The sequence below is a fragment of the Netta rufina genome (genome assembly GCF_964035555.1).
Source record: "Netta rufina genome assembly, chromosome: 2".
NCBI classification, from domain to species: Eukaryota; Metazoa; Chordata; class Aves; order Anseriformes; family Anatidae; genus Netta; species Netta rufina.
The window spans coordinates 83814249-83837349 of NC_140124.1; the positions used below are offsets into that span (position 1 = coordinate 83814249).

The 23101-nt window shown below is 43.4% G+C and overlaps 1 protein-coding gene across 2 annotated transcripts; it reads left to right on the forward strand.

The window, feature by feature from the left end:
- The first annotated feature begins 305 nt into the window (after positions 1 to 305).
- On the forward strand, positions 306 to 6456 carry LOC311222651 (carboxymethylenebutenolidase homolog). 2 transcript variants are annotated; one of them, XM_084307048.1, is made up of 6 exons: positions 306 to 383; positions 2699 to 2926; positions 3707 to 3814; positions 4954 to 5096; positions 5785 to 5876; positions 6215 to 6456. In XM_084307048.1, exons 2-6 carry the CDS (start codon positions 2712 to 2714, stop codon positions 6392 to 6394), a joined length of 738 nt encoding a protein of 245 aa, XP_084163174.1. In that variant the 5' UTR covers positions 306 to 383; positions 2699 to 2711; the 3' UTR covers positions 6395 to 6456. The 2 variants fall into 2 exon arrangements, with proteins under 2 accessions (XP_084163174.1, XP_084163175.1); XM_084307049.1 differs by lacking the exon at positions 306 to 383 and adding an exon at positions 1131 to 1613.
- Positions 6457 to 23101: the final 16645 nt, after the last annotated feature.

The following is a 23101-nucleotide window of genomic DNA, read 5'->3' on the forward strand; positions in this document are numbered from 1 at the left end:
AAAGATTAAATGAATTGCTCAGCTAAGTAAACATGTTTCGTAAGAGTTAAGAAGAACTACCAATATTAATACCATTTTGTATAAGCTACAGGGAACGTTTTGTATCCACATACAGCATGACTTGTCACAGTAGCACACCCTGCTTATACTCAGAAGAAAATTAAAGGCTTAAAAAAAAAGTGAAATTCTAGCTTTGTGACTCTGTGATATGCACAGATAAAGGCAGTAAATTACGCAACTCTTATTTGAAGAAACTTGATCCTTGCACTCACCCCTTCCATTTTATGAGTTAGCACTTTCTTCGCGATCCCATTCAGTGCTTGCTGTCCTTGCTACACTCTTGTGGCTTGGCTCTGCTGTCTCACACATTGGCTGTGCTACAGGTATGTGTGTTTGTTTGCTTGTTTTTGGTTTTGGTTTTAACTTTCACAGCTTTTCCTCGTGAGAAACATAAAGCAAGTGCCTGCTGAGTCTGAACTCGGTGTGTCTGGAGGACTTGCACATTATCTACATGCATTTTTGAAGAGTCCATGGTCATTTAAATGGTACCAGAGTGCTTTCTTCCCAAATTATTCCAGGTGGCAGTTTGGAAATCTGTTGGTTTCCTTCTCAAGATGGGGAAGACATCTCAGGAAGAGACTCAGGAGAACCTCTTGAAAGTGAAAGAGCCACAGAGCATATCTTTATATTTTTCTAGTTGTAGATTCAGGTTGCTGAAAGCTAAAGTTATTGTTTGGCCTTCAAATGCTCAAGCGCTTGCAGGTGGAGATGATAGAACAGAGAGAGTGCAGTGATGGATGTGGGCTTACAGCTCCTCCTAGAACACTATTTATTGTATATAAGGGAGGGAAAGATAAATTTTTAAGGAATAGTTCAGTAGAATCTCAGAAATTGGAAATAGTACTTGTTTCTTTAATATTCAATTGATCTTGTTATATTTTCTGATTTTAGTTAACTTTTTTTTTTTTTTTTTTTTTTTTTTTAAGGAAAAGCAGTTATCTACTCTTTTTGATTATGCATTTAAACTAAATTTTGGCTTAAATTCTGTTGATTAATTCATTTTTCCTAGTAGACTTATTTTAAATTATGAGTCCTTTATATGAGACTACAGCATATGAAAAACACATAGGTTTATTAAAAAAAACAAACAACTTGAGGATTTGTATATATGTGTGCCTACAGTTAATACAGCTTTCAAATAAGATACGGCTTGTCTTGAAATTTTCATCTGTGAAAACCTAGCTTTGCTAACTCTTGGGATATTCTGAAATGTAAATTATGTAAATACAGGACATCTTTGTTCCTGGAAATCTGTGCAAATCTCCCATCAGTAAGGTTGATTGTTGGTTGGTTCTCCTGCAGCTGTCCCTTTAGGGCTGCAGCTATTTAAGTCATGCCAGTTCAGGGACTGTTTGGTACCTGCTTTTCCTGTTTCTCTCTGTGAGCACATTTGGTGCAGTCAATACTGAACATCCTTGCTTCTGTACTAAGCAAAGTTTTCTTAGACAGTGCTCACAGACCTTTGCACTTTGTCTGGAGGAAGTTTAGGCGAAGCTTTACCTAAATTCTCTCCACATTCTTGAATAACTTGGAGGTTCCCTGTGCATATTCAGGTAAGTTATTTGAGTCTTTTTGCAGTAATATGAAGTCAGACCACCCAGTTGGTTAATCTAAGGTCAGTGGTATAAAATCATTAACCTGAGAGTGTAAGGATCTACACCAACCTGTGTTAGCCTCTGTTGGTGGTTTTTGACCTTTGTGAATAACTTGTTTATTTTCACCTAAGCAATAGTTTGTAATAATTTAACCATACTGTTACCTTGTTCGTAAAATATTTGGCTTAACTCGCGGATTTTTCCTTACATTCATTTTCCTTGTTTTTCTATCTTGGAGATTGAATGTATTCCTTCTCTCTCTCTCTCTCTCTTTTTTTTTTTTTTTTTTTTTTTTTTTTTTTAGTATTAAAAATTTTATATTCCAACTTCCACTGATCAGTACATTTTTCTGACGCATTTTTTAAACATCCTCTTTCAAAATCTGCTGTATCTGAGGCTAATGCTGGTTTAGAAAAGGGATTTCTTGACTCTGAATATGTTTGCTAAAGGAAGTTTAAACGTCCAGGAAAATACCACAATTAATCAAGGTGTAATTATGTCTTTCTACACAAGTGTTTTTTTTGTTGTTGTTGTTGTTGTTGTTTATTTATTTATTATTATTAGTGTATGTATATATATATATATATATTTTTTTTTTTTTTTCCAAAATGCAAGGTCCTGTATTAAGCATTTACTGTCTATAACAAAGAACGCATTCCTGGCAGGGACACATGCATGATGTAGATTAAAAGAGCTAGCTTCATCACTATGTAATTAATTTATGACAGTTGCCTGGCTGGTTGTTCTTTACTTTTCCTGTATTATTGTAGGGCACACAAGCCCTAGTTATGTGCCAGGTCCCCGCAGAAGAGTTTATAAGATAAGCAATTTTATAAGATAATAGTTTATAAGACAACCAACAAGATTGTTACTTATAAAAAAATCCTGATATGCTGATTGACTGATGTTGCATTTTTGATCTATCAATGATTGGTAAGTGTAGTGATTCAAAAATTCAACAGTCTATGACACCTCTGTGTTTTGGTCTGTTTCAGCGTGGTGTGCTGTGATATTCACACCTGAATGTTTTCTGTTCTTCCCAGGGTGATATCACACATGGCTAACGAATTGAGGCCCTGCCCATGTGACATTGGAGACAAGTTTGACTACGGCGGCCGTGGGCAGGAAGTACAAATTGAGCACATCAGGGCTTATGTTTCCAAACCCTCTGCCAGCACAGACAAAGCTGTGATCGTGATTCATGATATATTTGGATGGCAACTCCCAAACACGAGATACATGGCTGATATGCTAACAGCCAATGGATACATGTAAGAAATCCTACTCTTTTGCAAATGCCTTCCATTTTTTTTTTTTTTAATTTATTTTATTTTTGAAACCATACAAACATGAACAATTTCGTAGGCTTCATTTCCAGGCTTTTGTAAAGAATTTCCTGTTAAAGCATCATTGTTGAGCAATCCCACCATAACGAGGTAATAGACAAATAAAGAAGGAAAGGAGGAAATGGAAAAAGTCTTATTTTGCATCTTTAGTTGGGGTACTGGAATGGCTCTGTGAACATGAAACAGCTGCATCCTCCTCCCTTACATAGCACGTTCGCAAGTTCACTGCTATGGCAAAAATTCCAGGCAAGCTGAAAGTAATTCTGTGAAAGTGAACTGTACCAGCTTGTGCCAGAGAAAGAAATAAGGTCTCAGATACGTGAAAAGAGTATTGTATATCCACTTCCCTGTATTACTGGGTTAGCATTCCTTCTTGCCCAAATGTATCGACTGTGTAAATTGTAGATTTTCTTTTCTTTCTAATTTAGTAGGAAACCACTAAGGTTTTTCAATTGCAGTTAAAGAGAAAAAAAAAAAAAAGACAGATTAATTAATGAATTTTAAAAAGAAAACAAATATCTGGAAGTTATGCTAACTGTATTTATCAGACAGAAAAATAATGAGGGTTGCATGTAAAATGCTTTGATGGAGATTACATTCTATGTGTACTCAATAAAATGAATTTTTTGTAATACACACAGACTTCCCTTCGATCCTTTCTCAGTGTTATTTCATGGGCATAAAATGTTTTTATTTTTCTTGCAGAGCCATCTGCCCGGATTTTTTTGTGGGACAAGAAGGGTGGAAACCTTCGAATGACTGGGCTTCTTTCGATGATTGGCTGAAAACTCGACAGGCCAGCAAAATAGACAAGTACAACTGTTGTTCATGGTCCAGCTTGTGGATGTGCTTCTTTAGTAGGAATTTTTGCATCAGTAAAGATGCAGGATTAGGTCCTAAATTATTAATGGATCAAATACAGATGGATGTCCAGAAACAAAAATTCTGTGCAGTTCAAGTGTTAAGCTTGAAGGCTGTGTGAGGAATGCTTTTTGGAGAAAAGCAGATCTTTGAACAAGAATAGGAGTGACCACTATTTACTTGTGCAGAGAGTAAAAGGGGGATCAATGACTCAAAAGAAAAGCATCAACAAAGGCTAGGGGATACAGCAAGCTTCTTCCATTTTGTTTTGATTCAATTCCTATGGGCAGGCACATCTTCTATGAGTTTCTGTTAAGGTGCAAACACAGTCACCGAATGGGATTTAACTGGGGAACATTTGTCCTGCTCCCCATCAGATCCCAGCAACTTTAAATAATACTGTTTTGCTATTTTTCTAGCTGCTATTTTTCTAGCTGTATTTTTAACCATTTTTATCTGACCTGGCTTAATTACATAATACTGCTGTTGATTTTTAATCAACAATTTGAAACTTGCTGTCACAATTCCATGAAGTATTTGTGTCCCCTGGTAATACTTTACCTCTAGTCACATTTGTGATAATAGGATGTTCTTGACTGGATGTGTCTCTTTTAAACATTTTTTTTTTTCCCTAATGTAAGCCACTGGTGAACATATTGCCACTGGTGAATTTTGTTGCTGTTTATAAAATCACTTTAGGTTCTAACTACAGTGATGTGGGAAGAGTGACTTCACATGCTTTCTCCTGTCTTCTGACCTGTGGTTTGTCCTATAATTTACATGTAGAAATGAGTAATTGTAAGCAAGTGTTGTGGGTTGACCCCAGCCAGCAGCCAAGCACACACACAGCCACTCTCTGACTCCCTGCAAGCAGGACAAGGAGAGAACAGGAGGAATAAAAAAATAAAAAAGGGAGAAAACTTGTGGATTGAGATAGAGACAATTTAATAAGTGAAGGAAAGAGGAAAAAACAGAAATGATGCAAAAGTTCTCTACCTTCCACAAGCAGACCAATGCCCAATCAGCCTCTGAGCCGCAGCCACTGTGGAACCAGGCTCCAGCTTTAACTCACTTTTATTTATATTTTTTAGAGAAGTTGATGTTGTCCTGAAGTATCTAAAGGAGCAGTGTGGTGTGAAGGATATTGGTGTCATTGGGTTCTGCTGGGGTGGAGCAGCAGTACAACATCTGATGCTGAAAAATCCTCATTTAAAGACGGGGGTGTCCCTCTATGGTAAGTGTCAAAGGTCTGCTATGTTGTGAGAGAACATGACCAGAGCAGGAGCTATCCTAGAGGAACATTACTGTAACGAAACTTAACGTGACATCTTATGGGGGAAGGTGATATGATTTCAGAAAATCTTTACACAATTTGTCTTTATGCACCCACATTCTTGCACAGAAACAATCCTAAACATCAGGGTTTGAGTGGCAAAGCCAGGATGGCTTCTGTGCACCATAGAGTACAAGGGACACCAAGGGCCTCACCATGTCTCAGATTCCTCTTGACTGGTGACAACGAAATAGTTTCTGTACAAATCTTTCATACCTGTTAGGATCCAGCAGCTATTGTGAGGTGGGTCTTTGCCTAAGGATCTCACCTACCTCCATTTCCATAAGTCTTCAGGCAGGATTCTGCCCACTGTCTGGTTTTCAATATTTGGAAAATCTTTTTGAAATATGTGTCTGTACTCTATTCTGCTGTTAGGCTCACAGGAAAAGACATGGCAATAGTGATATTCTGCAATGTTTTGCTATCCTTCTGTCAGAGTGCAGGGACCTTCACTAAGTCAGCTGTGTTGGGGTCTGCACAGGCAGCAGGCCACCAGGTCATGGCATTCATTGTGATTGTTTATCTTTAATAGTGGTTTAACCGCTTTAACTAACATGAATCATTTCATATGTCTTTGCTTTTTCCATAGGAGTGATCAGGTTCTTTGACGAGAGATCCACTTTGCTTCACCCCACCTTCTTCATTTTTGCTGAAAATGATCATATCGTCCCACTAGAGCAAGTGAGTTTCCCATCAAAGATATTTATCTTTGTATGCTTTCCATCCTTGTTTTGTAATCTGGTATATTTACTTAGGAGAAAACAGAAAATGAATTTTCTTCCTCTTTACTGTAGTTCTACATAAATTTGTGTTGTTTATCCCCAAAGTTTTACAGTGACACTAAAAAATGTTTTCTGTTTCTGTTGCAAAATACAGTTGTTTTATACGTGGGAGTTGCTAGGAGGAAAGAGGCAAGAGGGGAAAAAAAAAAAAAAAAAGGTTGATTAGGTTGATTTGAGGTCTGTAAATACATAACATGCTAATTCAGTATGCAGCCAAGATGATATGTTCTGTTACAGGTCACCGAGGTGGAGCAGAAGCTGAAACAAAACTGTAAAGTTGATTATAAAGTTAAAATTTACCCTGGACAGACTCATGGTTTTGTACACCGTAAAAGAGAAGATATCAATCCTCAGGATAAACCTTATATTGAGGAAGGAAGAAAGGATATGATCAACTGGCTGAATAAATACATGTAGAAGACATAAAATGTCCATAAAGTAAATGATATTTTAAGGAAATAATAAAATAATAAAGATTATATTGATTAAAATGTACTTAAAACCAAAATATTTTGTAAAACCCTTTTGCAGTAACACTACTTACATACACTTATTTTCCAAGGAGATGCATAAAAATTTTCAATCACAGAAAGCCTTAATTGTAAAAAAGATCTTTAAATTTGCACTCCCAGGCCCTGTAACTGGGCTGGGTTCATGTTGCTCCCCTGTGATGTAAGGGCAGAGGGAAGGGCTGGACAGACATTTCTGTGCTTCCTGACAGTCCTGACATGGTCCTGGACTCAGCACGTATAGAACCACTGAATGGTTTGGGTTGGAAGGGACCTTAAAGATCATCCAGTTCCACCTGCTGCCATGGGCAGGGACACCTCCCACCAGACCAGGTTGCTCCAAGCCCCATCCAGCCTGGCATTGAGAACCTCCAGGGATGGGGCATCCACGGCTTCTCTGGGCAGCCTGTGCCAGTGCCTCACCACCCTTTGAGTGAAGAATTTCCTCCTTATATCTAATATAAACCTACCCTCTTTTAGTTTAAAGCCATTCCCCTGGTCCTGTCACTACACTCCCTGGCACAGAGTCCTTCCCCAGCTTTTCTGTAGGGCTCCTTTAGTTACTGGGAGGCCACTGTGAGGTCTCCCTGGGGCCTTCTCTTCTCCAGGCTGAACAACCCCAACTCCCTCAGCCTGCCTTCATAGTAGAGGTGCTCTAGCCCCTTGATCATCTTTGTGGCCCTGCTCTGGACTCACTCTAATACATGTATATCCATGTCCTTTCTCCTGTCCACGTACAGGAGAAACTGGTGCACGGGAGAGACATGCAGACACCTTTGCTCACTGGCGCATCCATGTCCCATGAGTGTGTCTATGTAGCTCCGCTGCAACGCGAGGGTTGCAATGTGTAAACCTTCCCAGAAGGCAGCAACTTGGGTATGTGGCTCAGAAAGCCACATGTGAAGTGTGAATTTAGTTCCTAGATGTGGATTCCTACCCAATTTGCCAGGGTTACTATGAGAACAGACAGAGGTGATGAAATGAAACACCCTACAACTATTGCCTCACATGGATTTTACATAAAAGGATCTTGATGTCTTTCCTTAATGCTCACCACTTTGCTTCATGGGAGACAACCAGTAATATCTTGGCTAGCAAGCCTTTCCAGATTGGACAGATTGGAGTTATGTTTCTTGTTATTTATTTATTTATTTATTTAAATGTGAACAGACAGATGTCTCCGGGAACTGAGCTAAGCTTTTCTAAATTTTTTCTGAGACAAGGGAATAGTGAAGCTGTGAATAGTATTGTGAGTAGTATTTTGTCAAAATTAATCATCCTTGGAGAATTCAGAGTGGCTTGCTATAGGGCAGGTGTTGCATTTCATCATTTATTCATATTTGCCATCACTGGGACCATAGAAATATGGGAACTGACATGGAAAATTCAGAATTTTGCCAGTGTTAACATTTTCTTTACTAAAAATCACACACACATTAACAAAACTGGCACCTGAGAATGTTATTTGTGTCTAGAAAGCACTGACATATAGGTTACAGAAATCCTTCTGCCAGCAAGGTACGTTTACAGGTCTATCCAATTCAAACAGTCTGTGCCTTTCCAATTTAATCATCTTTGGGAGGGATTCCCTGTTGGCACTGTGTATTATGTGAAAGATGAAATGTTAATCTGCTGTAATTTTTTTTCAAAACACCTCATATGCATTTCTACCTTCTGAGACTGCAGCATGTGACAAGAAATTTGAATAGCCATGCTGCCAGCTCGTGCTTCCCTTGGGAGAGGGCAACCCAGGAACCTCAGAAGGTTTTTGCTTTCTGTAAATAATATGGTAGGCAAAGCTGTTTGTTAACAGCCTTGAATAACCAATATAACAGGAAAACTTGCCAAACTCTTCCTTGAGGGGAACCTGTAGTTATTGTTTTTTAACTTTGCAGGAAGAGAGAACCTAGAAGAATCCTACTCACACCTTTTCCAGGGTGAGTAGGATTTTGGCCACTGAGAAAGTGTTAAACTAAGGAAGGAAACTGTATAGGCTAAAGTGAAAGAAATCTTCTGGTGGAAAACCACAGGGATTGGGAAAAGATAGGAAAACAGAGCATAGTGGATGGACACCAGCATTGTGAAGAGCAAGAACACTTATCATGCATACTGCTGATCATCTCCTGATCTCCAGAAGGTTGAAGTCGTTTACGTTAAAGAAAATATTAAAACACAACTTGAATCTGGTTCACTGGATCTTCTTGGAAGTTGAATTCTGTGTCCTTGTTTCTGCTCTCTGACACAAATATTTTGATAGCATCTGATCTTTATAATCAATTTTATGTTACCCAGACTTTACTACTAGTTCTTCATTTGCTTCTGCTTCTACATACTGAGCGGTAACTCTTTTATGGATTTTTGGTATAATCTTTATAGCAACAATTTCTAATCAGCTTGATGACTCTTCCTTCAACCCTTTTATATTTTCTGTATTCCTCTCTATTAAGCTAGCCTTTACTGTTTCTTTTTACTGTGGTACCTAAAACGGATAGTCAATATTTTATCTTAACAACTATTCTCAGCTTCTTTGGCTTCCAGGTTCTAAACAGCTGTGGGCTTTCAGTGTGCAGGTTGAATTCAGATAGGACAAAGAAATGCACTCCCCCAACACATGCACACACACAGCAGTGCCAAAACTCCCATAAAACAATGTGTGCTTACTTAGTATAAAAAAAGTACATAGAATCATAGAATCATAGAATATCCTGAGTTGGAAGGGACCCTTAAGGATCATCAAGTCCAACTCTTGACACCGCACAGGTCTACCCAAAAGTTCAGACCATGAACTGTTCAGACATCTTCTGGCCTTCTGGCTCTCCTTCCCCAGGCTGTATCTGCGTTACTCAGCAGCAACATCTAGCTCTAGGGAACTCTGCTGCTGGGTCTCTAAGGGTTTTTTTTTTGGCTTTGCTTTCTTCAGAGTAGGCCCTAAGGAAGAAGCTCAGTGATTGCTGTGCTGGATTAGAGGGGTTTCAGCGCTGTGAGGAGCAACCAGAAGTTAAATGTGATGGAACATGGGGAATTGATGGAAGAAGTAGCAGAGGTGACCACACCAGTAGATTTAGCTCCAGCCCATCTGAGGGCCTCATTGTAATTCATTTTGGCCACATCCACAGGCATACTAAGCTTCTTATTTACGACCGTAGTTGCCTATCTAGCATAGCTTTTAATCAAACCATACTTTGCTCCTTTAACTATTGACTTTTCAATGTGTTTCATGGCAGGCAGTGAGTGGTAGCTTAGCCTCTAGTAATTTGTAGAGAGGAGACCATTTTTCAGGGAAGTATGCTTGTCACAGGGACACAAAACAGTCTGGCTTAATTTCATTTAAGGTAAAGAAAAGTAAAGGTAGACCCACAGAGAGTACTTTGTTGAAGAGCTACCTGAGAAGAGTGATGGGAGTCTGGTGCCTGTCTCCTGTTTATGCCCCTAGAAATCTCCCTCGGCACACTTCGCTTATTTGCCTGTTTCTGGTCTTTGGCACTGAAGTATATCAAAGCCCAGCAAATATTAGAGCATGTAACTTCAGAAAGCAGGGAGTGGAATGGGCTAATAAAGCTCCAAAACAAAGTTCTTCTTTCAGACCATGGAGCAGATGGTGACACCTGTGGCAATACGTTTCCTTTCCTTCCTGCCACAGCTAGATCGAGAGCTGATGAGGAAATTTTGCATCTGGGCTGGTAGTTTGCCATGAATTTCAGCAGAGCTATGATAATGTTATTTGTTAAGGGGATTGGAAATTATTCCAACTGTGCTATTAAACTGTTCTTTATTTTTTATTATTATTATTATTTTATTTTTATTTATTACCAGGTGTTGTGCTTACAAATTGTTGAAGATTTCTTTAATGTTCATTCTTTTTTTCCAGAATCTTTAGAAAAATTAGAGAACTACCAAAATACCTCAGCTGGGTGCCTGCCAACCACAACTAAGAAAATTGCTTTCATTAAAATAAAATAAAATAAAATAAAATAAAATAAAATAAAATAAAATAAAATAAAATAAAATAAAATAAAATAAAATATAAAATAAAATAAAAAGGGCTGAGACAAAACATTGTAGCTTCTTCTGACTCTTTTGAGGAGGGAAAGGGGAAAGAGATGCAAGGGGAAAGATGCAGGGGGGATGGGTAGTTCATATGTTGTTTATACTTGCAAACACTGTACTTTGCAGCACTCTATGATGCTGCTTTAGAGAGTAGTGAGTGGTTACAGATCTCCCTGTGACTGTCACTGTCCATGATGGTAGTGTGTAGCACCCAGCAGCCCAGGGTGGGTTAGCAGCTTCTGCTGGTTTCAGCAGAACGAGTGCTTGCTGTTGTCCCAGGTTGTCTCTGTTTTGCTCACACAGCTGGCTCAGCTCTGCCCTCACTCAGATTTTTATTTCCTGAGAGACACAGACAACCTGGATTGAAATTAAAGGAACGGACTTGTTTCTGTTGTACGCCACAGCTGAAATCTCCACAAAGCAAGGTTAGGCAGAGATCACTTCTTGTCCAGGCGTATTCCTGTACAAAGGTCTTCTCTGTAAGTCAGGGTACTTTAAGAGCCTGAGTCTGGTTTTGCACCCTTGTGGTGAGCAAATGCAGAAATTGCTGCCAAGAGGACACAGGGGCTTCATGAGTCTTGAGACAGACATGCTGTGGCCTCAGCAGCTCTACCTGGCTGCAGACTTCTTCAGCTACCTACAGGGGCAGACCATGGAGAGGAAAAGCTGAGGGGCAGCAAACAAGAGCTGCAGCATGGGAAACTCTGAGTGGTTATAAGGGAATTAATTTTCACTTTGAGAGCAGTCAGCAATGGAACAGGTGCCCAGGGAGGTGGTGGGGGTGTCCAAGGCTCACCCAGAAGAGGCGCTGAGGAAGCAGTAATGTTAGCGGTGCTTTGAGTGGGGGCTTGGGTCCAGCTTTTTATTCTGTGATTCTACAAATTGCCGGGGGGGGGGTTCAGCATCTAGGAGGTGAGATGAAAGCTTTTCTATGGTGGTTTCTGTACTTTATAGGTTGTATCTGCTTGTGTCTGTAGCACAAAAATCTAGGATGTTGAAACTAAAGGGGTCAAGGTCATCTGAGGGTACTTAAAAGGACTCTAAAAATATTTCTCTGCAATAATTGAAAGGCTGCCAAGGAGAAAATAACTGTTAGTGGGGTTCCTAGCATGTCCTGGTGTAAGGACCTGTGCAAGGTGGACCTTCTGGTCCCATTTTTGTCTGTGCCAGTACTCTACTGTGTGACTTAAGCAAAGGTCTGTTATCTTTATCTGTTACTGGCTTTTCTCTCCATCACAAAGTACTTGGAGGTCACATCAGGACCTGCTAAAGAACTAAAGATTATATTGAACTTGACTATGGGAAAATGGGATGATTTCATTGCTACCCTGTATATTTTCAGATATGATAAATAGATTTATAGCGGAATATAATAAATGGTAGAATAAACATAAAACATGATAGGGGCACCCTCTGAGCTAATGCAGCTATAAATTCACGTCATTAAAATCAGTCGAGGCCAGAAGAATGAAAGTAGCAGTGCCCTGCAGCAATGTTATTTCTTGCTCCTCATTCCAGCCCACGCGTGCTGGTGTCGCTTTGCTACATAACATCGAGGCAGAGAGCAACATGTTGTGTTTGGCTTTGTCAAGGCTGTTGCAAGCAGCCATGAACTTGTTACCCTTGTAGCCTGAGCCAGGCTAAAGCTGTGCAGCCTTGTTAGCAGGGAGCTTTACTAAGAAGGTTATGTCAGCTCAAAATCATTATTCATAGCCAAAGAGCTTCCAGGTAGGACTGGGCTTGTACTACAGGGGCTGGCAACATGGCTAGAGCTGACTTAATCCTGTTTCTTGACTCTACAAAATACTGCTGAGGCCCATCCCTAGTTATCTCTCTGTACCTCACTCTCTCATTTTTCTATTTTTGCAGGCTAAATGTCTGCAAGCAACTACCTGTGGCAGGTGGCTGCAGGTGGAGCAGCAGAGGCCAGAGAGCAAAAGCAGAGATGGCACAACTTCAGGCTCCTTCTGGTAGGACAAGGAAGAAGAAGGCAGGAGGATTCTTATGAAACTGAAACAGGCAGGGAGTGAGGAACTACCAGGTGGGACAAAGGCAGCACAGGGCTGCCTAGGAAAGGGAATGGTGTGGGGGTCAGGCACTGAAGAGATCAGAGTGGTGTTGGCTGCTGAAAATCAGAGTTATGCAGAATTGAGAGGGTTTGTGCATCTCTGATAGAAGGAAGGAGCAAGGTAGGAGCACAGGAGGTAGAAGAGGAACGTGTTATGATGTTTTGAAAAAAAAGACAAGGATCTGGAAAATAATTCAAAGGAAAAATAATAATTCAAAGAAAAAAAATGAAAAGGCAAAACATGAAAGAATGAAGTGGAACACATTTTGAATGTTAATTTCTCTCTCCTAAGCAAGCAGGTAGGTTTGAAGGAAGGAACAGACATGAGAGAGAAAGGAGAAGAAATATGTGTGCACTGTATCATGCCATACTGCTAGGAGGAAGGAGGGGAAGGTCTGGCAGGGACCCCTGCAGGCTGGTGTGGTGGGGAGAAGACCTTCCATGTCTTGTTTTCCAGCTGGCTTACTGTAAACTGGTGACTACTATTCCCATGATATTTTTGATATAATGTCTGAAGTACTAATGATGAGAAGCTCAATTCACCACTCGAGAAAGGGATTAGGACTTGCATCACCATTCCAGCTTGTCACTCACCAAGTAATTAAAATCTTCTTTGAATGTAGAATTTACGGACCCCATGGGAGAGCCTCCGGCTAAGGAAATGATGCTTTGAACATGAGATCACTGAAAGAAAATAATGCATTAGCTAGAGAGCTTTCAGCTTTCCAAGCTGTGGCAGAAAGCCACTGAGCAACATTACACAGAGGAACCTAATTTGTGCTCCAGCCAGATCATAATAAATACCCTAGCTGTTTCTTCTTCTGAAGAAATAGTGAAGTGTAATTCATAGACTCCAAGAGACGGATAGTTTTTAAAGAGATTGTATGTTTAGCATGGAAGAGGTTTTGCCATACATCTTTCCTAATGGAGGAAAATATCTACTTAATGTCCTGGTTTTATCACTGACAGCTGGTCGTGTTGACCAGTCTGGAACAGTGGCTATGGAGAAAAACACCTGGAGCCTCATCTGAGCAAATGGCTAATGCTGCTAGCAATGACGTAAGTGAACTTTTGGGAAATAAGTGAAGACTTGTTTGGAAATGGCCATGTGCCCACATGGCAAGACCAGCTTTCTGCAATGCTAGTCCATGATCTCTGCTAGCTCAGCCACACTGCAAGGTTTTCAGCAGGAGTTGGCTGGTGCTGGACTAGACATGCACTACAGCAAGAAGCAGCAATGTCACTTCTCCCAGGAAACCAGATGCTTGGTCAATAACAAAAGCAGTTGCTTTCATTACTCTGTTTTCCTCCAGTAATTTGGGCATTTTTGTTTTTAGAATGAATAAAAATAATTAAATATTAAAAATAATAATAATAATAATTAAATGTCTCTAGAAGATTCCAGGAAATAAAATGCTTTTAAAAAAGAACCCTTACTACATTTTTTAAAAAATGTAATTTTATTTAATATTTTTTATTTTATTAAATAAATTACATTTATTTAAAATATAATTTTATTTCTAGGCTTATCTTCTATCTATCTAGCTAGCTAGCTTTGGAATATTAGAGTAATTTGAGCCAAAGTGTGCTTCAGAATGAAGAGAGTCTATTGTAGCTGGTGGAGTTACACTGGATCTATGGAGGTGAAAAAGAATACGATGTGAAAGAGGGCCAAAAAGTCTTTTTAGCTTCCCTTTTTATATGGTTTGGATTATACATTTTGGTTTAGCATCTTAGTATGTCCACTCCTACTAGCCAAGCCTACTCAGGAGTTTTCCAAACCTGTTAGGTACATCCATTCACAGCTGTGTGTTTGCATTGCCATATGTCAGAAATAAGAATATGTTATACATACTTGTTTCACATGATGGCTTTGGTGTTCAGACCTGTACGTACAAAACCAATCTGGGGGTTCAACTAGAAACAACCAGAGCCTGAATCTCTGAGAAGTTTTGAGCACTGTTTGCTGTCTTCACTTCAAGTTCTGGCAGCTTTGGTGCTTGCTTGGTTCTGGGCTGTCCAACTCAAGGAGACAAAACTACACATTTCTTTGAAAAGTTAATTTTAATATCTGAACTTCCTCATAAGTAAGGGAAAAATCTCGCAGAAGAACCTTCCATTGCATGGTAACACCAACAAGATGACGACCTGCACATTTCAGGCCACAATAGGACAGATATGTTTATCCTGGACATGTCCTTTCTGCCTGATTCTGTGATTAGAAACTGAGGCTTAGAAGATAAAAGCCTCTTCACAAAGCATGGGAATATTTTACCAGGTATGTGAAATTGCTGAGAACTGTTGGAGTCACCAGTTGTGACAGGGTATAAGCAGGAGGTAAGTCAGGGTTATCCTGGTTCTTTTCACCTCTGGAACAATTCCTGCTGACTTCGCAGCAGCAGCAGTTTTCTCTAGCTCGCTCAAGAGGGAGGACACTGAGCCTCCCAGGAGCAAAGCATCCATTTTCACATGGCCACAGAGGCTGAGGAAATCTCCTCCCTGGAAGGCTCAAATTAAATCTGAGTTTCCCAAGGGTTGGAGCACCACTGGGCATCCTATAGCTTGTGTTATGCCTTCAGATTGTCCCTCAGAGGGCAATTCCCTGGATGCACCATGCAAACTGGTACATCTCCAGGCACCGCAGTAGTAGACAGTGACTACATGAAGGCAAACCTCCAGGTTATCAGGAATGAGGTGCTGATGAAAATGGCCAAGACTCTTTTGCCTCATTTTTCTGTGGAGACAGACGAATTGTGGTAGCAAGGTTGCTGAAGTTGAGTTCCCTACCCTTACATGCTATCCATCCAATGACATCTCACCAGGACAAGGAATTTTTTCTGTCTCTTTTGATTCTGCTTGCATATTTGCATGTCTTTTCCCTATTCACTTCTGTTGCAGGTCTTCAGCCATCCATGTATCTAGGTATTTGTGTCATCTCACACCAGAGATGGATCACTGGACCACGGTGACAATGAAAACTGAGATTTGTGCCCTGGGAGGTCACCAGTTCAGAAAAAATGAATACCTGAAGGGTTTGGATGTAACATTTAGATGTAACATTTGCCGAGGCGATCGGCTCCGGGGCAGACGCGTTCTGCAGCGGAGCGGGGGATCGGGCCAGGCAGGGCTAATTTTTTCCGGCATCGAGCCTACTTGAGGGAGCCGCCAGGACCCGGCAGCCCTCGTGAGGGAGGCTGACGAGGCGAAGGCGGAGCCAGCAGCGCCCCCTCCCCAGCCGTTCAAAAGCTGCCCCTAGGGAGCGCGGTGACCAGGGCGGGCAAACAGGGCGGGCAAACAGGGCGTGGCGCATCAGAAGGGAGTGGCGCGGCAGTTCGCGCAGGAAGGGCAGAGCGCTCCCCCTACACACAAACAACACCTCCTTAACAACAGCCGTAGCTAGGCGATAATGGTCGCCACCAGGCACGGCGCGCTCTCCAGGAAGTCGGTACACACCCAGACCGACTACCCGTTAAAAAATGCCGCAGTTGAGGTCACCGGATGCAAGGAGTGTCTGAGCCTGCTGCTGCCATCGGCGGGAGGCAGAGAAACTGCGTGCGTGAGGTGCGAGCAGGTGGATGATCTGGTCCGCATGGTGGCGGAGCTCAAGGAGGAGGTGGAGAGGTTGAGGGCCATCAGGGAGTGTGAGCGAGAGATAGACTTCTGGAGTAACTCCCTGCAGGGCCTCAAGGGGAGGTGCCGAGGTGAGACTCCTCAAATGGGGGCGGACCCCCTGTCCTGTCCCCGTCGGGCAGAGGGAGGGGATCTGGGAGCTGAGGAGGAATGGAGACAGGTCCCTGCTCGACATCACAGGCGATGCCCTCCCCTTCCGGCCCCACCTTCCCAGGTGCCCTTACACAACAAGTTTGAGGCCCTGGAGCTCGACAGACCAGTAGCTGAGGAAGAGGTAGCAAGTGTTCCCAGGAGGATGCCTAGGGCGAGGAGGTCGACTCCATGCCTCAGGACTGCCTCCATCAAGAAAGACAGGAGGGTTATTGTTGTTGGAGACTCGATTCTCAGGGGAACAGAGGCCCTATTTGTCGGCCTGACCCTACCCGTAGGGAAGTCTGCTGCCTCCCTGGGGCCAGGGTCAGGGATGTTGCCAGGAAGCTTCCTAACCTGGTACGCCCCTCTGACTATTACCCCCTTTTGATAGTCCAGGCGGGCAGTGACAACATCGAAGAGAGAAGCCTCAAGGCTATCAAAAGAGACTTTAGGGGACTGGGTCGGTTAGTGGATGGAGCGGGAGTGCAGGTGGTGTTTGCGTCCATCCCTACGGTGGCAGGGAGGGGTTCAGAGAGGACACGGAAAGCCCACCTGTTAAACACGTGGCTCTGGGGCTGGTGCCAACGCAGAAATCTTGGGTTTTTTGATCATGGGGCACTTTACTCAGCACCCGGCCTGATGGCCGCAGACGGGTCCCTATCTTTTAGGGGAAAAAGGATCCTGGGCCAGGAGCTGGCAGGGCTCATTGAGAGGGCTTTAAACTAGGTAGGAAGGGGGATGGGGCTGAAGCTAGGATTGTTGGGGCTGTGCCAGGGGGAACGATGGCAAGGCCGGAGGATAAGGCAATGGCCCAGCTGAAGTGCATCTACACCAATGCACGCAGCATGGGTAACAAACAGGAGGAGCTGGAAGCCATCGTGCGGCAGGCAGGCTCCGACTTGGTTGCCATCACGGAGACGTGGTGGGACCAGTCTCATGACTGGAGTGCTGCAATGCCTGGCTATAAGCTCTTCAGAAGGGACAGGCAGCACAGAAGGGGTGGTGGTGTGGCTCTCTATATTAGAGAGTCTTTCGAGGTTGTAGAACTCGAGGCTGGGAATGACAAGGTCGAGTCCCTTTGGGTTAGGATCGGCAGGGACAACAAGGATAGCGTCCTGGTCGGGGTCTGCTATAGACCGCCGAACCAGGATGAGGAGACGGATGAGGAGATCTACAGGCAGCTGACAGAAGTTGCAAAATCGTCAGCTCTTGTACTCGTGGGGGACTTCAACTTCCCTGACATATCCTGGAAGCACAACACAGCCCAGAGAAAGCAGTCTAGGAGGTTTCTGGAGAACGTGGAAGATAGCTTCCTGACGCAGCTGGTTAGTGAACCTACCAGGGGTGGTGCCCCGCTAGACCTTCTCTTCACAAACAAAGAAGGACTGGTGGAGGATGTGATTGTCAGGAGCTGTCTTGGGCAAAGTGACCACGCAATGGTGGAGTTCTCTATTCTTGGCGAGGCCAGGAAGGGGACCAGTAAAACCGCTGTATTGGACTTCCGGAGGGCTGACTTTGAGCTGCTCAGGACACTGGTTGGTGGAGTCACTTGGGAGGCGGTTCTGAAGGGCAGAGGAGTCCAGGAAGGCTGGGCGCTCTTCAAGAGGGAAGTCTTAATGGCGCAGGAACGGTCTGTCCCCACGTGCCCAAAGACGAGCTGGCGGGGAAGAAGACCAGCCTGGCTGAACAGAGAATTGTGGCTTGATCTTAGGAGAAAAAAGAGGGTTTATAAGCTTTGGAAAAGTGGGCAGGCCACTAGAGAGGACTTTAAGGATGTAGCGAGGCTGTGCAGGGACAAAATTAGGAAGGCCACAGCTCATCTGGCGCTCAATCTGGCTACTGCCGTTAAAGATAACAAAAAACGTTTCTATAAATACATCAACACAAAAAGGAGGACTAAGGAGAATCTCCATCCTTTACTGGATGCGGGGGGAAACTTAGTTACAAGAGATGAGGAAAAGGCGGAGGTGCTCAATGCCTTCTTCGCCTCAGTCTTTAGCAGCAATACCGGTTGTTCTCTGGATACTCAGTACCCTGAGCTGGCGGAAGGGGATGGGGAGCAGGATGTGGCCCTCACTATCCATGAAGAACTGGTTGGTGACCTGCTACGGCACTTGGATGTGCACAAGTCGATGGGGCCAGATGGGATCCACCCAAGGATACTGAGAGAACTGGCAGAGGAGCTGGCCAAGCCACTGTCCATCATTTATCAGCAGTCCTGGCTATCGGGGGAGGTCCCAGCTGACTGGTGGCTAGCAAATGTGATGCCCATCTACAAGAAGGGCCAGAGGACTGACCCGGGAAACTACAGGCCTGTCAGTTTGACCTCAGTGCCAGGGAAGCTCATGGAGCAGATCCTCCTGAGAGTCATCACGCAGCACTTGCAGGGCAAGCAGGCGATCAGGCCCAGTTAGCATGGGTTTATGAAAGGCAGGTCATGCCTGACGAACCTGATCTCCTTCTATGACAGAGTGACGCGCTGGGTGGACGAGGGAAAGGCTGTGGATGTGGTCTACCTTGACTTCAGCAAGGCTTTTGACACCGTCTCCCACAGCATTCTCCTCAAGAAACTGGCTGCTCTTGTCTTGGACTGGCGCATACTTCGTTGGGTTAGAAACTGGCTGGATAGCCGGGCCCAAAGAGTCGTGGTGAATGGAGTCAAGTCCAGTTGGAGGCCAGTCACTAGTGGCGTTCCCCAGGGCTCGGTGCTGGGGCCGGTCCTCTTTAATATCTTCGTCAATGATCTGGACGAGGGCATCGAGTGCACCCTCAGTAAGTTCGCAGATGACACCAAGTTAGGTGCGTGTGTCGATCTGCTCGAGGGTAGGAAAGCTCTGCAGGAGGATCTGGATAGGCTGCACCGATGGGCTGAGGTCAACTGCATGAAGTTCAACAAGGCCAAGTGCCGGGTCCTGCACCTGGGGCGCAATAACCCCAAGCAGAGCTACAGACTGGGAGAGGAATGGTTGGAGAGCTGCCAGGCAGAGAAGGACCTGGGAGTGATGGTGGATAGTCGGCTGAATATGAGCCAGCAGTGTGCTCAGGTGGCCAAGAAGGCCAACGGCATCCTGGCTTGTATCAGGAACAGTGTGACCAGCAGGGCTAGGGAGGTGATCGTCCCCCTGTACTCAGCTCTGGTGAGGCCGCACCTCGAGTACTGTGTTCAGTTTTGGGCCCCTCGCTACAAGAAGGACATGGAGGTGCTTGAGCGGGTGCAGAGAAGGGCGACGAAGCTGGTGAGGGGCCTGGAGAACAAGTCCTACGAGGAGCGGCTGAGGGAGCTGGGCTTGTTCAGCCTGGAGAAGAGGAGGCTCAGGGGCGACCTTATCGCTCTCTATAGGTACCTCAAGGGAGGCTGTAGCGAGGTGGGGGTTGGCCTGTTCTCCCACATGCCTGGTGACAGGACGAGGGGGAATGGGCTAAAGTTGCGCCAGGGGAGTTTTAGGTTAGATGTTAGGAAGAACTTCTTCACTGAAAGGGTTGTGAGGCATTGGAACAGGCTGCCCAGGGAAGTGGTGGAGTCACCATCCCTGGAAGTCTTCAAAAGACGTTTAGATGTAGAGCTTAGGGATATGGTTTAGTGGGGACTGCTAGCGTTAGGTCAGAGGTTGGACTCGATGATCTTGAGGTCTCTTCCAACCTAGAAATTCTGTGATTCTGTGATTCTGTGATTTCACATTTGTGGCACTGAATGTCAAAGCAGCTAAGTGAATCCATATAGCTAATGAACTTTTCCATAGTTTAATATCACCCTCTAGTGTCACATGGGTCCAGTTTCCACATATTATATTTTTCCATACTAATCTTGTTTTCTTGCCTCTAGCTCTTAATAGTATGACCTTGCAGATGCAGCAGCAGCCACGCTAGCTGTCATGCTTCTGGGAAAGAGACATGAGAAGCCAGCTTTTGAGAAGTGGATTTGCCAAGACATCAGGCTTCGAATACTTCTCCCAGGAAGTTTAGGAAACTTTCACCCTCCTTCCTTTTATGCATGTCTGGGTGAGAAGTCTTGGAATACAGTTGCTTCTTTCACCCATGAGCAGGAAGTGCCATGTTTGTTGGGGAGATTTCCACTCCTGATGCTGTATTTGCAGTAGATTGGTCAGAACAGACAGCTTATTTTGAAGTAAGACCAGATAGATACTTTGAATGTTAATAAGTCACCAGGACTGGATGACATTTGCTTGAAAGTCCTGAAGGAATTCAAATGTGAAATTGCAGACTGCTGGCCAAGCTGTATAAACTGTCTTTAATGTCTCTATGCCAGAGCCCTGATGGATTGCCAGTGTAACCCCCACAATAAAATATGACCAGTGAGTCTGACGTCCATCTGTGACAAGACAGTGGTGTCTAAAAGTAAGCTTGATGAGTATGTGAAAAACAGTCTGTTGAGAGAGTCAGTACGTCTTCTGTAAAGGGGAATTCTGCATTACTGCCATGCTGGGTTCTGGAAGGGAGTTGATAAGCATGTGGATACTGGGGATCCAGGAGAAATAATACACTTGGACTTCCAGAAAGTCCTTGACAAGTTTCCTCATCAAAAGTCATTAAAGGAACTAAGTTTGACAAAAGGTCTTTTTATGGAATGAAGGATGAGCAAAGGACAAGAAGCAAAGCGTAGGGCTCACTGGCACTTTCCTGGATGGAGAAAAATGAATAGAGAGGATAGCCCAAGGGTTGCTGCCGGGACTAGTTTTATTCAGCATCTTCAAGGATGATTTAGACAAGGGACTAAACAGTAAAGTCAAGTCTGAGGATGATACTAACTTTGTTTGGGTGGTGAAATACTGTTCTAATGGCAAGGAACTTTAGAAGATGCCCACAAAACAGAGAGGTTTGGCAGTAAACCCTCAGATGACCTTCATTATAGATAGATGTAAGGTTTAGAGAAAATAATTCAGAGAAAATAATCTAACCCATGCCTACAAGATGCCAATACTCAGAACTCAAATCTACAGTTGCAAATTGTGAAGAAGATCTCAGACCTGTCATTTATTACCCTCTAAAATTGGCTCATGCAGCAGCAGCCAAAAGAAATGCTGGGCAATGTTGGTAATTAGAATTAGACAGAGGGTGCCATTTTAGTGCTGGATAAAACCTCCATGCATCCCGATCTTGAGCAGTGTGGGTTGTTCTGGTCTCCTTCAAGAAAGATGATGGAGTTAGAAAAGGTAAAGAGAAGGGCAACTACAGAGATCACGGGGATGGAATACTTGTCTGGTGAGGAATCACTGGAGAGTCTGCAGCTTGTCAGTTTGGAGTTGGTAAGGCTGAGAGAAGATATGACCGAGGTTTATAAAATCATAAAGATGGTGAATAAAGTGAATGCGGATCTGTCCTTCATGAAATTTTGCAACATGATAACTAGATGGTACACAGGGAAGTTAGTATAAGAGGAATTAAAACAAACAAGAAAAAGAATTTCTTCATACAGCACTGAGTAAACTTGTGCAACTTGATGTCACAGAAGGTTGTAGAGGCCAAAGAGATCAGTGGGTTCAAAAAAGGATGAAACACATTTATGATACTACAAGAATTGGGCAGGGTTGCACCCTCTAGCTTCCATAACACAAAACTTCTAGATGCTGGATCAGGGAAACAGACTGCAGAAAGTGGCTAGGCCTGTGCTCTTAAGCATCATCTCTTACTCCTGCTATTGGAGGTAAAACACTGGGTTAGGTGGACCGTTGGTCTAATAAGGCATTTCTTACATTCTTAATTACTTTCAAGCCTGAGATATCCAAGGTTGATTCACTGTGGCTACAGTTCTTGGGAGATAATTTCCTCTTAAGACAGCAAGGTGGACCAGACTGTCTTTGTCAGAGAAGTAATCCCTTTCCCTCAACAGATTCAGAAAAGTTGGAGAAATTCCTGTTTCCCTCGGTTACTGAAGAATTGTTTTCTGAAAGATTGGCTTGCTGCCCACTGCTCTGACACCATCCTGCAGACAAAGCATTCCCAGGTGTCTCTTTACAAGAAACATCAAACAAACCAGGATGTTCCAGTTTAGGGCTAGTCTCCTTTCCATCTCCGGACACCTGTCCTGTAAGATCTCTTATCCACGTAGCAGACAAGCTCCCTCCTATCTCACCTCCTTGACCCTTCTGAAAGCTCACTCACCAGCTAATTGAATAGGAGGTATGGGAATTTTGGGGGATAAATGGTTGTGGAGTGGGGCCACAGAACTTATTGCCTTGCTAGTTTTGCCCAAGGGGTGCTGCAGCATATTAATGTCACCAAAGCGTTTCATTAGTGGAATGAATGAGAACAGCTGAGACAGATCAGAATAAAAGACCCTTTAATTCTATAGCCTGGCTGTGAGACTATCCAGTGGCAAATTCCTTGTGGGAGATATAAGAGCAGGGAAGTATGTAGTAAATCCCTCAAATATTCTCCTAGCCTCCAGCAGTCTGAGACAGATGTTGAATCTCTGTCTTTAATAGTGCTTTTCCTCTGCAGCGTCTCTGTCCAGTTATTTTATGAAACCACATAAATGTTTATTACCCACCCTCTCCTGAGGCAAGGTGTCCACAGCTGAAGGCATGCTGCCTGGGTGGGGAAGCCTTGTGCTTGTTTTGGTCCTGCCTCTAGTGCTTGTATCTTGTCCTTTGAAGAGGCAGTAAGCAGTATTATCCTTTCATCTTATTTATTCCTTAAGGAATAACCGCAAAGTTTTATTATACCTATTTATTATATCTATTACAGTTTCTCTCCCCTGTCATCTTTTCTCCAGAGAAG